Source organism: Mercurialis annua, linkage group LG7 (assembly GCF_937616625.2).
Source record: "Mercurialis annua linkage group LG7, ddMerAnnu1.2, whole genome shotgun sequence".
Classification (NCBI taxonomy): Eukaryota; Viridiplantae; Streptophyta; class Magnoliopsida; order Malpighiales; family Euphorbiaceae; genus Mercurialis; species Mercurialis annua.
The window spans coordinates 24,535,244-24,551,217 of NC_065576.1; the positions used below are offsets into that span (position 1 = coordinate 24,535,244).

Sequence of the window (15,974 nt, forward strand, 5' to 3'; positions counted from 1 at the left end):
CTTCAGAAATGTGATCCAGAAGGCGATCAACGAGGGAAAACTTCTGTTTCCAACAAAGAAAGAGGCCGATGTAAAATACGTTTCTATCAACACTGTTCGGCCCCACTTTGATAGCTTCCTAGAGCAAGGGCAAATACGGAGCAAGTGGAATCCTAGAAGGCCCAAGCCTAGAGTGGAGACCGATGGTTCAAAGTGGCAAGGAGAAAGAGGACGGTCTCAGCAACAGAAGAGGAAGCGCCACAGCTCGCCCACTGCAGATATGACTTGCCCATCATGCAGTACGTATTTCAAGATCAAGGGAGGCGAGAACACGAGGGAACATCCCAAGACCTTTAAACCAAAATCGCCTACGGAACAGTGGCAGAGGCATGAGCCACAACGGAGGTCTAGCACCAACGTATTTAAAAGGATATTTCGGCCAACGGAGGAGACCCCTCGTATGACGAAAACCCAGAAGAGGCGAATGCAAAGGCTGCGACAAGAGTCGCGGGTGAATCACGGGGCAGAATCGGCTCCCAGAGAAAAGCAAGGAAACAGACCTATAATCGAGAGATAGGGGGTAAGGACCCAGGCCGATATGGATACCAAGTCGCCTGAACGGCGAAATACCAAGGTTAGGAAAATATGGGTACCAAAGTGTGAGAAACGAGTAGATGATCTGGCCGACACGACAACGGTTCACAAGGATGAAAAAGATTCCGGCGGCAAACCGTCTTACAAAGACGTACTCGTATCGCACCAGGGTGGCCAGTTGAAAGCGAGATTGCCCAAAGACCGCGAGGTCATTGTTTCGCACAAGAAGGGAGTGCTAAAAGCTTGGGTCCCGGTGGTAAGGGACGAATACAGAGTGAAGGTGGTCACACTCCCCGACTCGTACAGAAGTAAGCCCGGACAGAAGGCGACGTCATCGTTCCAGAAGGAGATAGCGCCGACAGTACAGCGGTAGTATCTCTTAGCAAACCTCCAACGAGGATGACAAGGCACATTCGGCCACTGTACATCAAGTCCGATTTGAACGGGGTGTCAATCAACAGGGTCCTTATCGATAACGGGGCTGGCGTTAACATACTACCGGAGAAAATGCTAAAAAAATAGGGCATAACGCGGGATCAGCTTGACCCGACTGATGTTTACATGACTGATTTCGCATGAGGCGAAACGCCGGCCGAGGGGTACATCACCCTCCGAATCAAGGTCGGGCGAGTAGAAACCGAAGAAGGATTTTTTGTGGTCAATGCCTGGAGCAACTACAACATCTTACTCGGCCGAGATTGGATACACTCCAACATGTGTATACCATCGACCATGCATCAGATGCTCTTCATATGACGAGATGACGGCGAGGCCGAAGTCGTGCAGGGCGACCCCAACCCCTTCGGCGAAGACCATAACGTGCTCGAAGCACGTTTATATGACGAGGAAGTGCGCAACATACAATCCCTTAGTTCAAAAGGGGAGACGAGCGTTCCTCGCCTACTTGTTAACTCAGATCGGCCAGTATCAGTGACCCTCGGGGGCAAAGGCCGATCTACCATCCTCAAAAGTTTACAATGATAGCACGAAATAAGGAATTGAGGGAGAAGATTAGGCAGTTAGCCTCGCTGTACGATATTGCATCGGCCGAATGCATCTACGAGGACCAAGATCAAGACCCAACAGGATCGGTGAGAGTCGGGGACATACAATTAGCGACAGGGAAACTGGAAGATGATCCCGCTCAAGTACAAGACGAACTTCTCGAAGTAAATTTGGGGACAGATGAATCGCCTAAGCCTATATATGTCAACGCAGGACTGGACGAGGGATTCAGAGGACAACTGATCGCTTTACTCATTAAGTTTCGCGACTGTTTTGCCTGGTCGTACGACGAGATGCCGGGCCTTGACCCTGACATCGCCGAGCACAAGCTTCCATTGAAAAGTGGATTTCGGCCATTTCGGCAACCTCCCCGGCGAATGTCCAGGGAAGTGGATAACCTCATCCAGGACGAAATTAAGCGGCTGGAAGATGCTAAGTTTATTCGGGAAGCCCAGTACACCGAATGGCTCTCTAACATCGTACCAGTGATGAAGAAAAACGGAAAGCTAAGAGTATGCGTGGATTTTCGAAACCTCAACCTGGCCACACCTAAGGACGAATACCCGATGCCGGTGGCCGATATGGTAATAGACAGGGCAGCAGGACACACGATACTCAGTTTCCTCGACGCACACTCTGGGTACAACCAAGTACCAATCAGCAAATAGGACATCTCCAAAACAGCCTTCCGATGCCCCGAGCCGATTGGAGCGTACGAATGGGTCGTGATGCCTTTCGGCTTGAAAAACGCGGGGGCAACATATCAGAGAGCGATGAACAAAATGTTCAGAGGCCTCGACTGCCTTGAAGTTTACATAGACGACGTTGTGATTAAATCAAATACCAGCGAAGTCCATCTGTCCGACCTTCGGGAAGGTTTCGAACGCATACGACGTAATGGGTTGAAGATGAATCCTCTAAAATGCGCATCCGGTGTTTTGGCTGGAAACTTCTTGGGTTTTTTGGTTCACCAGCGGGGAGTAGAAATAGACAAGAACAAAGCCAAGGCGATCATCAATGCTGAACCACCCAAAACCAAGAAGCAGCTCCAGAGGCTCATCGGTCAAATCAATTTCCTCAGGAGATTCATAGCAAACACAGCAGGCCGACTTCGCAGCTGGAGTGTTTTGCTAAGAGGAAAAGAGACCGGTGAGTGGATATGGACGGACGAGCAACAGAGGGTGTTCGACGATTTAAAAGGTTACTTGGCAAAACCTCCGGTTATGACCCCTCCAAAGCCGAATAAACCATTGTTGTTGTATCTATCGGATGCACACGAATCCCTAGGCTGTATGCTCGCCCAAGAGGACGATGGGGTTGAAAGAGCAGTCTACTATCTGAGCCGAGGACCGACGGATACAGAGATTCGCTATACCGACATAGAAAAAATGTGTCTGTGCCTATACTTTACATGCTGCAAGCTGCGATACTATATGCTGCCGGTAGTGGTGTACGTACTATCCCAGACCGATATTATTAAGTATGTTCTATCAAAACCATACCTAAGAAATCGGATTGGGAAATGGGCGATTGCGATGTCCCAATTTACATTGGTATATGTCCCCCAGAGGGCGGTCAAAGGACAGGTATTAGCTGATTTCTTAGCCGATCATCCTGGCATTACCCTCACGGAGAAAACAATCAGTTGTTGCGACATCGCTGTTTGGGAGATGTGGTTCGATGGATCCAGGACTAGCCAGGGGGAAGGCGCCGGAGTGCATATTATCTCACCCCTAGGTGCATCATACCAGCTATCATTCAAACTCCAATTTGAATGTACCAACAATCAGGCAGAATACGAAGCCCTAATTTTTGGCCTTGAGATCCTGGCCGAACCGGGGGCAAGAGCGATGAACGTCAGAGGCGATTCGTTGTTAGTCATTAAACAAGTGACAGGAGAGTTCAAATGCGAGTCTGAGTTGTTGATAAGATATTGCAACAAGGCAAAGCACCTGATCGAAGTCTTTCAGGACAGGAGGATAGAATACACAGAGAGGACCGATAACAGCGTTGCGAACGACTCAGCACGGTAGTGGGTACAAGGTAAACCTCCAGTTCGACGTTATAGAGAGGGAGACGTCGAATCTCCATACCGGGGGCATCACTGTCGACGAGAAACAATTCTCGGTTTACCAGCTGGATGTCACCCAAGATTGGAGAGTCGAGCTCCTGAAGTGGTTTGAAGAGCCAGATCCCCCGAATAGAAGGTTGAGGACTTTGGCCCTAAATTACGTTGTGTTAGCCGGCGAACTATATAAGAAGGGCTTTGAAGGGCTACTCTTCAGGTGTATCGGTCCAAAAGAAGCGATGCTTGCGATGGCCGAGGTACACGAACGAATAGCGGGCGCTCACCAGGCGGGCCCCAGAATGAGGTGGCTGATCCATAAATACGGCTTTTATTGGCCGAAAATGGAACAGGACTGCATAAGGTATGGCAAAGGTTGCGAAGCATGTCAAAGATTCGGCCTGATACAGCACGTCCCGGCCGAAGACCTGCACTCCCTCATCAAGCCATGGCCATTCAGAGGATGGGCAGTCGACCTAATAGGGAAGATATACCCTGGCTCGTCAGATGGTCATACTTTTGTAATTATCGCCACTTGCTATTTTACCAAATGGGTCGAAGCTAAGCCCTTGAAGTCGCCAACGCAAGAAGCTTTAATCAAGTTTTTCAAAGAGTACATCGTCCACCGACACGGGTTGCCCGAATCTATAACCACAGATCAAGGGACGATGTTTACGGGAGGCGATATAGTTTGGTGGGCTTCTCAAATGAAGATAAAAAATGTTACATTCAACGCCATACTACGCCCAAGCCAATGGACAGGCCGAAGCCACGAACAAAGCTATCAAGCTTATAGTTCAAAAGATGATTGAAGAGAACCCGGGACAATGGCATGTGCTCTTATCAGAAGCAGTTTGGGCGAATAGAACCAGTCAGAAGTCGGCCACCGGGACTTCGCCTTTCAGATTGGTGTATGGTTATGATGCGATGTTGCCAATGGAATTGACTGTCACGTCTACTCGCCGCAGATACCAGAACGAATTATCCAAGGACGACTACTTTGATAAAATGGTGATAGACGCTTTAGACCTCGACGAAGAACGATTGACGGCGTTGGATCATCTTGAAGCTCAGAAAAGAAGCGTCGAAAGGGCTTACAACAAAAGAGTGAAACGGAAAGCATTTATGGTGGGCGATATAGTATGGAAGGCAGTTTTGCCTATCGGCCATAAAGATAATCGGCTCGGAAAATGGAGCCCGAATTGGGAAAGTTCCTTTATCGTGGTCAACAAGTTAACCGGCAGTGCTTACCTGCTAGCAAACATTGATGGAGAAGAGCACGACAGGGCGATCAACGGTCAGTTCCTAAAACATTACGTCCCTAGTTGTTGGGAGAACGTTGACCGACGACTGTTTGGAGCCAACGAGGAGTAATTACGACCATAGAACTTCCGCCGAAGCATCCTGAAACAGTAAAATTCATGGAATGCTCGGCGACATGATGTAAACGCCGATCCCTTGATGGTACCAATTAAGTTTCGGCGGTTCATGATAGTTGAGTTTTTTCAACGGGCCCTCCGTTTTTCTCAACATTTTCTAATTGATGTTTTTAAATAAAATAACATTATTTCATATCGGACCAACTACGGGCCGATAATATGAGAATAATCAAACGTTAAAAATATGCGATCATTGAATTATGATAAAACTTTCGGCTCTCTGGCCGAATGGCATTAGAAACGTCAATCAAACATATACGGCCCCAAGCCGATCAAAAAGTACTAAAATTCAGAACATTAACAGGGAAAAATACAAGACATTGTTCTGGGCGAAAAAGACTAAAAATGGCTGAAAATGTCGCCAATTTCGCTGCGAACGGTGCTGAACGATTTGCAGGCTTCATCCACTTTGGGCTTCTTTTTTTGCGAGGCGTTGCTTCAGATGGTTTCGGCTCTTCTTGACATCAACACCCTCGAGTAAATCCTTGTCCATTGAAATTTCTAGCTCGCCGATGCCTTTTTCTTCTGCCTCGAGCTCAAGTTTCATGGCAGCAATTTTCTCACTAAGCTCTTTGGTGCGGTCTCGGCGAGTGTTGAGAGAAGAAACCGCTGACTTCACAGTCACCTTTAGCTCTTCCAACCTTTCTCTCGCCTTTGCTTCCTGAAGTGTTAGCTCGTTGTGCTCAGATTGAATCGCCATTGATTCATCATAAATCTTCTGGAAGGCAGGAAGTGAGGCAGATAGTTTGGCCATGGCACCACGAGCCTTCTCACTTAGAATTTCGGCGGGAGCATCAGCCAGGGCAGTAGATGATTTTTTCAGCCTCTCAAAGTCTTTCTGCGATTTGAAAATGGAGGTACCTTGAGATTTCAGCTCAGTGACTACGTCCAGATGATCGCCCCAGTTTTCAGAATGGCCGCTGGAAACTTCTACCAAAGATACGCCCTCAGGTGTCGGCAAATCCTCGTCTTCGCTGTCAGAATTCAGGAAAGCTGCTGCCTTTGCCGCAATATCTTCATGATCCGAGGACTCGACTGGTATTTGACAAGTTTTTCCACAGTAAAATATCAGCTGCCAGACTACTGTAAGGCGATGCAAAAAAAAACTGGGGTACCTTAGTTTTGGCAGCAAGGCGTGTCGGAAGATTAACCAGCGAAGAGCTCAGAGGCGATAGTAGTGGACGCAGCGGCGAAAAGGTCAGCATTTGAGAGACAGTAGGAGTCTCATCAGCTTTGTTCGAAGGCGACGGAAGAGCCGAACGACCCTCATCGCCAGTCTGCTCGTCCGCAGTCTCAGTATCGCCCTGCGATGATGAATGCGCGCTAGAGGGTTGCGCAGGGGGAACTTCGTTGGGGGATGGGTCGAACATCCGAGACCCAAATGTCTCTTTCTTCGCCTTCTTCGCCTTGGGCTCTTTCTTAGATGGCTTTTTACTAGCAGGGCGTTTTACTCTTGCTTTCCTCGGTTCTGTGTTCTCCTAGCCGTCGGTATCAAAGACGTCGCCCTTGTTCCACTTCGGGACGCCCACTGAAAGAGAACATAGTTAGAACAACGTTTTTGGACAAGTTATCAAAATGACTCGATGAGATTACCTGGTATTCTATTATAACCGGTTTTGACCAGTTCGGCTATCGCCTCGGCATCAGAAGGGGATCTGATGCCTGTATAAGTCACACCTTCACTGGTTATGTCAGGTTTACGTTTTTTCGCCCTTTTCTTAGGAAATTTAATTGGGTCGACAGTAGACATGTTGACTTTTGGTACTGGCGGGCTTTTATAATTGAACTTAGGGCGAATATGGGCGAGGTAAAATTCATACGAGTACTTAGGCTCATAGTGTTCTTGCCAGACTTTTTTCATTTTTTCATCATATTTCAATCTAGCCTCTCGCCTATGTTTTTGCATTTTTAAGTTCATACCGAGGCGATCTAACGGGTCATACTTAAATTTATAGAAACGTTCAAACTTAGCTATTTCATAAAGGTGAAAGAGGTTACCTTCATATTTGGATCGTTTTGGTGCTTGCAAAAGAAACAGATCGGCATGAGTAGGGTTCCGAGATAAAGGAGGTAAAGAAAAATTCTGAAGACTGAGGATTTCTTTTGGCGAGAGGTCGAAATAGGACTCTGTGACCGAAGCCCACCAGCTTTCGTATTCAGGGGTATGGGTTGGAGACACAGAAGGGCGAGAAATTTCGGAGATAGGAGGAAGGTAAGCCCTGTTCAGGCGACAGATGAATTGAAGGTCAGGGTAATCTTCTAGAGGGTCTGTAGGTCCCGCGATTATTGACGGAGATCAATAAAGGACAGGGGATTCCTTGGCAAAAACCAAACTGACGGGCGACGTAATTAGGGCAATACGTCTCCAGACTACTGCGATTGTATTCTAGACCGGCGATTAAGTTACGGGATTTCAAAGAACTGCCCCAGTATTGGCCGCCACGTTTGAATTGTGGATCGGCCCTCGCTGCCTCCGAGTCTTCACAGTCCGAGGCGAGGAATAACCAGGAAGGGGGATACTTAAGAGACAAGACCGGGCAAAATAACTCGGGGGCCCTTATGGAGTTATTAAAAACTTCCAGGACATCCAGAACACGAGGAAGGCGAGTTCCTGCGGCAATGAGTTGGTAACCACATAGTTCGGCCTTAATCTGAGGACCGACTTCAAAGAGCTCTGGGAAGTAAAGGGCGAGCCATAATTGTAAAACCCAGAGGGGACCGCTTGGGCATTGGAAAACCCTTTTATCGCCATGTGGGGCGATCTCATTGAGGCTTCTATATAAGTGAGCAAGCATAAATTCCCCCAGGTTACACTTGCGACCTTCAGCGAGAACAATGGTGAGAGTGAAGCAATCAGTGGTGACCCTGAATGACGGAGTGCAGAGGACGTATTTAGCTATGAAAAACGCAAGGAAGGCGATATGCTCTCGCGTGTCTGGCTTGTAATGCTCTTCGCCCATAAAGAGGTTGACGAAAGGTCCATAACTCCTTTGGGCTTTTGTCCGTTTGAAAACTGGAACTTCGGCGTCTAAATTGGGCGAAATACGCTCGCCGATGACAGCGATATTCAACAGTCACCATATCAAGAAGCGTTATGGTCATCATGCCGAACTTGAAACAGAAGCAGTGGACGGCGGTCGACTAGAATAGGAAGGCACCCATGATGTAATGTTTCGCAATTGGTGTACTCGCTTTGCACAGACCGATCATGTCATAAATTCCCACATCTTTCCATAGTTGGCCGAAGTGTGGTTTTAGTCTGTTTACCCATTCTTGATACCCTTTATGACCAATCGGTCAGTTCCTGAACATTGTGTTGACCCAGATGGAAGACTGATGGGGGAGCGAAAAGCGTGGTGGGACTTCTTCGTGGAACGGAGTGGCTATCTCACACAGGTGGCTGGGCGAAACATTCCTTGTCATCGTTGGTTTTGACTATTACCTGAAAGTCCGTGTTCGGAGCAGCAGCATGGATCTCGTTTATCTTGTCGGTCACTTGAGCGGCGATAGCATCATTTGGAGCAGCCACTGAGAACTGTAAAACAAGGGTACCTCAGTTAGGCAAATATTTAAATGGGGCGATTCAAAAGGGTGGAAAGACGAAGGCGAGCGCTTACCAGGAGAAGATTTGTGGAGCACTTGAAATTGCTGAAGAGAGAGAAAGCTCGATAAATGCAGAGAGGGTAGGTAAGTGAGGAAATGAGATGGTATTTTTTCTTAAAAGATAAAATCAGAGGAAGCCGAAAGGTCGTGGGGCAAGGACGTGACATCGTGGAGAACAGCTGGCAATGACGTGGCATGAAGGGGGTACCGAGAAGTCAATAGATGCAACCCTTTAAGAAATCTGCTTGCAGTGATTTGGGCTTCAGTGATTGGGCCGGGTAATATTAGAAGAAGGATTAAGGAAAGAACAAGCCCGAAAATAAATATTTCAATCTTGTTGGGGGCATTGTTTGCACCGGCCCAAAAGGGTTGCTGGATCAGGAGTTCCATGTGGGCTTACAAGGGCGTCAGGCCCAAAAGAAAGCCTTTTTTATTATTATTGCCTTTTTTATTTATTAGGAATTTGTAGCTCAATAGGAGTGATTTTCTCTTAGAGTTTTAGTCTTAGTCGAATTAGGAGTCTTGATTATGAGGAGCTATAAATAGCTCAGAGCTTCATTATTCATGTATCAACAAATCAATCAATCAAAAACCAAGCCCAGTGCTTTTTATCTCGCAATCCCCGAATTGTTTTAATTTAGGAGTAGTTTTCGGTATTAATCTCGCCTGAGTTCGTAGCTCCCAGATTATTACTTTTAAATCACGTGGTTAAGTGTTTTTAACCAAACAAGCCCTGTGAATATCTACACAGGTTCGTTAAAGTATCAAACCTCAAACCGATCCCGATTATAAATTCAAAGATTCGAGTCCGGAATATTTCCAGGCGAACACATAGTTAGGTTATATTACGCAAAGTGTGTGTTTAAAGTGACGCTAGATTAGTTTGGCGACGTTGTTTCGATTACCATGCTTATTTCGCGTCACAAGTCTCTCTAACGCGTCTTTCCAATTACCTAAGCATGGTTAGGTTATATTACGCAAAGTGTTCGTGAAAAATGACAATAGATTAGTATGTCGCGTCTCAAGTCTATCTAACGCATCGTTCCGATTACCTAAGCATGGTTAGGTTATATTACGCAAAGTGTGCGTGAAAAGTGAAACTAGATTAGTATGTCGCGTCTAAATTCGCTTTAACGCGTTGTTCCGATTACCTAACCATGGTTATGTTATATTACGCAAAGTGTGCGTAATGAGTGACGCTAGATTAGTATATCGCATCTCAAGTCTCTTTAGCGCGTCGTTCCGATCTCCTAAACATGGTTAAGATATATTACGCAAAGTGTGCGTAAGAGGTGACGCTAGATTAGTATGTCGTGTCTCAAGTTCTCTAACGCGTTGTTCCGATTTCCTAGGCATGGTTAGGTTATATTACACAAAGTGTACGTGAAAAGTGACACTAGATTACTATGTCGCGTCTCAATTCTCTCTAACGCGTTGTTCCGATTACCTAAGCATGGTTAGGTTATATTGCGCAAAGTACGCGTGAAAAGTGACATTAGATTTGTATGTCGCGGCTCAAGTGTCTTTGACGCATCGTTCCGATTACCATGCTTATGGTGCGTCACAATTTTCTCTAACGCGTCGTTCAGATACCTAATCATGGTTAGGTTATATTACGTAAAGCGTGCGTGAAAAGTAACAATAGATTAGTATGTTGTGTATCAAGTCTCTTTAATGCGTCGTTCCGATTACCTAAGCATGCTTAGGTTATATAAAGGAAAGAGTGCGTGAAAAGTGATGCTAGATTACTATGTCGCGTCTCAAGTCTCTTTAACGTGACGTTCCGATTACCTAAGCATGTTTAGGTTATATTACACAAAGTGTGCATGAAAAGTGACGCTAGATTTGTATTATGCGTCTCAAGTATCTTTAATGCTTCGTTTCGATTACCATGCTTATGTCGCGTCACAAGTCTCTCTAACTTGTCGTTCCGATTAACTAAGCATGATTAGGTTATATTACGCGAAGTGTGCGTAAAATGACAATAGATTAATATGTCGCGTCTCAAGTCTATTTAACGCGTCGTTCCGATTACTAAGAATGGTTAGGTTGTATTACGCAAATTGTGCGTGAAAAATGACAATAGATTAGTATGTCGCGTCTCAAGTCTATCTAACGCGTCGTTCAGATTACCTAAGCTTGTTTTGGTTATATTACGCAAAGTATGTGTGCAAAATGACGCTAGATTTAGTATGTCGCCTCTCAAGTCTCTTCAACGCGTCGTTTCGATTACCATGCTTGTTTCGTGTCACAAGTCTCCTTAACGCGTAGTTTCAATTAACTAAGCACGGTTAGGTTATATTACGAAAGTACGCGTGAAAAGTGACGCTAGATTAGTATGTCATGTCTCAAGTCTCTCGAACGCGTCGTTCCGATTACCTAAGCATGGTTAGGTTATATTACACAAAGTGTGCGTGAAAAGTGACGCAAGATTAGTATGTCGCGTCTTAAGTCTCTTAAACTCGTCGTTTTGATTACCATGCTTATGTCGCGTCACAAGTCTCTCTAACAGTGTCGTTCTGATTACCTAAGCATGGTTAGGTTATATTACGCAAAGTGTGTGTGAAAAGTAACAATAGATTAGTATGTCGCGTCTCAAGTCGAGTTAACGCGTCTTTCCGATTACCTTAAGCATGGTTATGTTATATTACGCAAATTGTGCGTGAAAGGATAGATTAGTATGTCGCATCTCATTTCTCTTAAACACGATGTTCCGATTTCCTAAGCGTGGTTAGGTTATATTACGCAACGAGTGCGTGAAAAGAGACGCTAGATTAGTATGTCGCGTCTCAAGTCTCTTTAACACGTCGTTCTGATTACCTAAGCATTGCTAGGTTATATTACACAAAGTGTGCGTGAAAAGTGAGGCTAGATTAGTATGTCGCGTCTCAAGTCTCTTTAGCGCGTCGTTCCGATTACCTAAACATGGTTAAGTTACATTACGCAAGGTTTGCGTGAAAAGTGACGCTAGATTAGTATGTCCCCTCTCAAGGCACTTTAATGCGTCGTTCCGATTACCTAAGTATGGTTAGGCTATATTACGCAATGTGTGCTTGAAAAGTGACGCTAGATTAGTATGTTAACGCGTCGTTTTGATTACCATGCTTATGTCGCATCACAAGTCTCTCTAACCCGCCGTTCTGATTACCTAAGAATTGTTAGGTTATATTACGCAAAGTGTGGTTGATAAGTATAAATAGATTAGTATGTCATTTCTCAAGTCGATTTAACGTGTCGTTCCGATTACCTATGAATGGTTAGGTTATATTACGCAAAGTGTGCGTGAAAAGTAATGCTAGAGTATGTAACGTCCAATTACCTAAGCATGGTTAGTTTATTTGACGCAAAGTGTCGTAATAAATGACGCTAGATTAGTATGTCGCGTCTCAATTCTCTTTGACGAGTTGTTCCGATTGCCTAAGTATGGTGTGGTTATATTACGTAAAGTGTGTAATAAGTGACGCTAGATTAATATGTCGCGTCTCAAGTCTCTTTAACGCGTCGTTCAGATTACCTAAGCATTGTTAGGTAATATATTACATAAAATGCGCGTGAAAAGTGATGCTAGATTTGTATGTCGCGTCTCAAGTCTCTTTAATGTGTCGTTTCAATTACCATGCTTGTTTCGCGTCACAATTCTCTCTAACGCGTTGTTCCGATTACCTAAGCATGGTTAGGTTATATTATGCAAAGTGCGCGTAAAAAATGACAATAGATTAGTATGTCGCGTCTCAAGTCCATCTAACGAATCGTTCCGATCACCTAAGAATAGTTAGGTTATATTACGCCAAGTATGCGTGAAAAGTAACAATAGATTAGTATGTCGCATCTCAAGTCTCTCTAACGCGTCATTCTGATTTCCTCAGTATGTTATAGTTTATACTACGCAAAGTGTGCCTGAAAAGTGACGCAAGATTAGTATGTCGCTTCTCAAGTCTTTTTAATGCGTCGTTCCAATTACTTAAGCATGGTTAGGTTATATTACCTAAAAAGTGACGCTAGATTAGTATGCCGTTTCTCAAGTCTCTTTTTCCGCGTCATTTCAATTACCTAAGCATGGCTAGGTTATATTACTCAAAGTGTGCGTTAAAAGTGATAATAGATTATTATGTCGCATCTCAAGTCTATTGAACGCATTGTTCCGATTACCTAAGCATGGTTAGGTTATATTACGCCAAGTGTGCGTGAAAAGTGACGCTAGATTAGTATGTCGCGTCTCCATTCTCTTTAACGCGTTGTACCAATTACCTAAGCATGGTTAGGTTATATTACGCAAAGTGCGCGTGAAAAATGAAAATAGATTAGTATGTCTCAAGTCTATTTAACGCGTCGTTCCGATAACCTAGCCATGGTTAGGTTATATTACGCAAAGTGTGAGTAAAAAGTGACGCTAGATTAGTATGTCGCGTCACAATTCTCTAACGTGTTGTTTCGATTACCTAAGAATGGTTAGGTTATATTGCGCAAAGTGTGCGTAAAAAATGATAATAGATTAGTATGTCGCGTCTCAAGTTTATTTAATGCGTCGATCCGATTACTTAAGCATTGTTAGGTTGTATTACGTGTGAAAAGTGACGCTAGATTATTATGTCGCGTCTCAAGTCTCTTTAACGCGTCGTTCTGATTACCTATGCATGGTTAGGTTATATTTCACAAAGTGTGCGTGAAAAGTGACGCTAGATTAGTATGTCGCGTCTCAAGTCTCTTTAACGCGTCGTTCTAATTACCTATGCATGGTTAGGTTATATTACGCAAAGTGTGCGTTAAAAGTGACGCTAGATTAGTATGGAACGTCTCAAGTCTCTTTAATGCGTCGTTTCGATTTCCATGCTTATGTCGCGTCAAAAGTCTCTCACGCGTCGTTCCAATTACATAGCCATAGTTAGGTTATATTACGCAATGTGTGCGTGAAAAGTGACGCTAGATTAGAATGTTGCGTCTCAAGTCTCTTTAACGCGTCGTTCTGATTACCTAAGCATGGTTAGGTTATATTACGCAAATTTTGCGTAAACACTGACGCTAGATTAGTAGGGCGCTTCTCAAATTGTTTTAACGCGTCGTTTCGATTGCCATTCTTATGTCGCGTCAAAAGTCTCTCTAACGGGTCGTTCCAATTACCTAAGCATGATTAGGTTATATTACGCAAAGTGTGTTAAAAGTACCGCTAAGTGACGCTAGATTAGTATGTCTTGTCTCAGGTCTATTTAACGCGTCGTTCCGTTTACCTAAGCATGGTTATCTTATATTACGCAAAGTGAGCGTGAAAAGTGACGCTAGATTAGTATGTCGCGTCTCAAGTTTCTTTATCACGTCGGTCTGATTACCATGGTTATGTTATATTACTCAAAGTGTGCGTGAAAAGTGACGCTAAATTAGTATGTCGCGTCTCAAGTCTCTTTAACGCGTCGTTCCGATTACCCAGGTATGGTTAGGTTATATTACGCAAAGTGTGCGTGAAAAGTGACAGCATATGTCACTTCTCAAGTCTCTCTAAGGCTTCGTTCTAATTACCTAAGCATGGTTAGGTTAATTACCTAAGCATGGTTAGGTAATCGGAACGACGCGTTTGAGAGACTTATGACGCGACCTACTAATCTAGCGTCACTTTTCACGCACACTTTGTGTAATTTAACCTAACCATGCTTTGGTAATCTAAACAACGCATTAAAGAGACTTGGGAAGCAACATACTAATCTAGCGGAACTTTTCACGCACACTTTGCGTAATATAACAAAACCATGCTTAGGTAATCGGAACGACGCACTATAGAGACCTGAGACGCGACTTACTAATCTTGTGTCATTTTTCACTCACTATTTGCGTAATATAACCTAACCATGCTTAGGTAATCGGAACGCTACGTTAGAAAGACTTGTGACGCAACATGCTAATCTAGCGCCACTTTTCACGCACACTTTGGGTAATATAAGCTAACCATGCTTAGGTAATCGAAACGATGCGTTAAAGAGACTTGAGACACGACATACTAACCTAGTGTCACTTTTCACGCACACTTTGTATAAAATAGCCTAACCAAGCTTAGGTAATCGGAAGGACGCGTTAAAGAGACTTGAGACGCAACATACAATATTGTCACTTTTCACGCACACTTTGCGAATTCGAAAAGAATCAAGAAAATGTATTGATTCCTCTAATAAGATCAAGAAAAGAAAACAAATTGAGCGAGAATCAAGAAACAGAGCAAAAAGCTTTGTTGTCATATGTTGATACATTGATGGATCTTGAACTTTCCTGATAACAAAAGAAAGCTTGAAGAACAAGAAATAGTTAGTTTATTATCAGAGGTTTTTAACGGAGGTACAGAATCTACAACTGCAGCTCTGTAATGAATCATGGCAAATTTAATTAAGTATCCACAAATTCAAGAAAAGATGTACATGGAAGTTAAAGAAGTAGTAAATGAAACCATAATAATCAAAGAAGATGATTTGCAGAAGATGCCATATCTAAAAGCGGTTGTTTTAGAAGGTCTCCGGCGGCATCCGCCGGCGCTTATGGTGGTGCCTCACGCAGTTAGTGAAGATACAATGCTAGAAAACTATGTGATACCAAAGAATGGGAGCGTAAACTTCATGGTCGCAGAGATGGGGTGGGATTCAAAGGTGTGGGCTGATCCGGCGGCGTTTAAGCCGGAGAGGTTCATGACCGGAGAAGTGTTTGATATGAGCGGAAGCAGAGAGATAAAGATGTTGCCATTTGGAATGGGAAGGAGGATGTGTCCTGGGTATGGCTTAGCAATGCTGCATTTGGAGTATTTTGTGGCTAATTTGGTGTGGAGTTATGAGTGGAGAGCAGTGAATGAAGATGACATTGATATGTCGGAGAAACACGAATTTTCTGTGGTCATGAAGTTTCCGTTGCAGGCTCAAATTATTTCTCGCCGAAGTTAAAAGTTCTTACAGTAAAATAAATCCAAATCTTTGCGGGTTATAGGAAAATAGGGAATAAAGATGACATTTATTTGTTGGAGAAGCTCCAATTTTCCTTGGGTTGTTGTAATTCTATTCATAGGTAATAAGAACGACGCGTTAGAGAAACTTGTGACACGACATAAGCATGCTAATCGAAACGACGGGTTAAAGAGACTTAAGACGCGACATAGTAATATAGCGGCACTTTTCACTTACACTTTGCTTAATTTAACCTAACCATGCTTAGGTAATTGGAACGACGCGTTAGAGCGACTTGTGACGCGACATACTAATCTAGCGTCACTTTTCCACCACACTTTGCGTAATATAACCTAACCATGCTTAGGTAATCAGAAT

General features: G+C 44.1%; 1 protein-coding gene and 1 pseudogene across 1 annotated transcript; both read left to right on the forward strand.

Moving 5' to 3' along the window:
• Nucleotides 1-2,306: 2,306 nt before the first annotated feature.
• On the forward strand, nucleotides 2,307-5,017 carry LOC126656970 (uncharacterized). The gene is made up of 4 exons (XM_050351597.1): nucleotides 2,307-2,479; nucleotides 2,660-3,521; nucleotides 3,604-4,332; nucleotides 4,406-5,017. Exons 1-4 carry the CDS (start codon nucleotides 2,307-2,309, stop codon nucleotides 5,015-5,017), a joined length of 2,376 nt encoding a protein of 791 aa, XP_050207554.1.
• A 3,350-nt stretch (nucleotides 5,018-8,367) lies between these two features.
• On the forward strand, nucleotides 8,368-15,630 carry LOC126656971 (cytochrome P450 89A2-like; annotated as a pseudogene).
• Nucleotides 15,631-15,974: the final 344 nt, after the last annotated feature.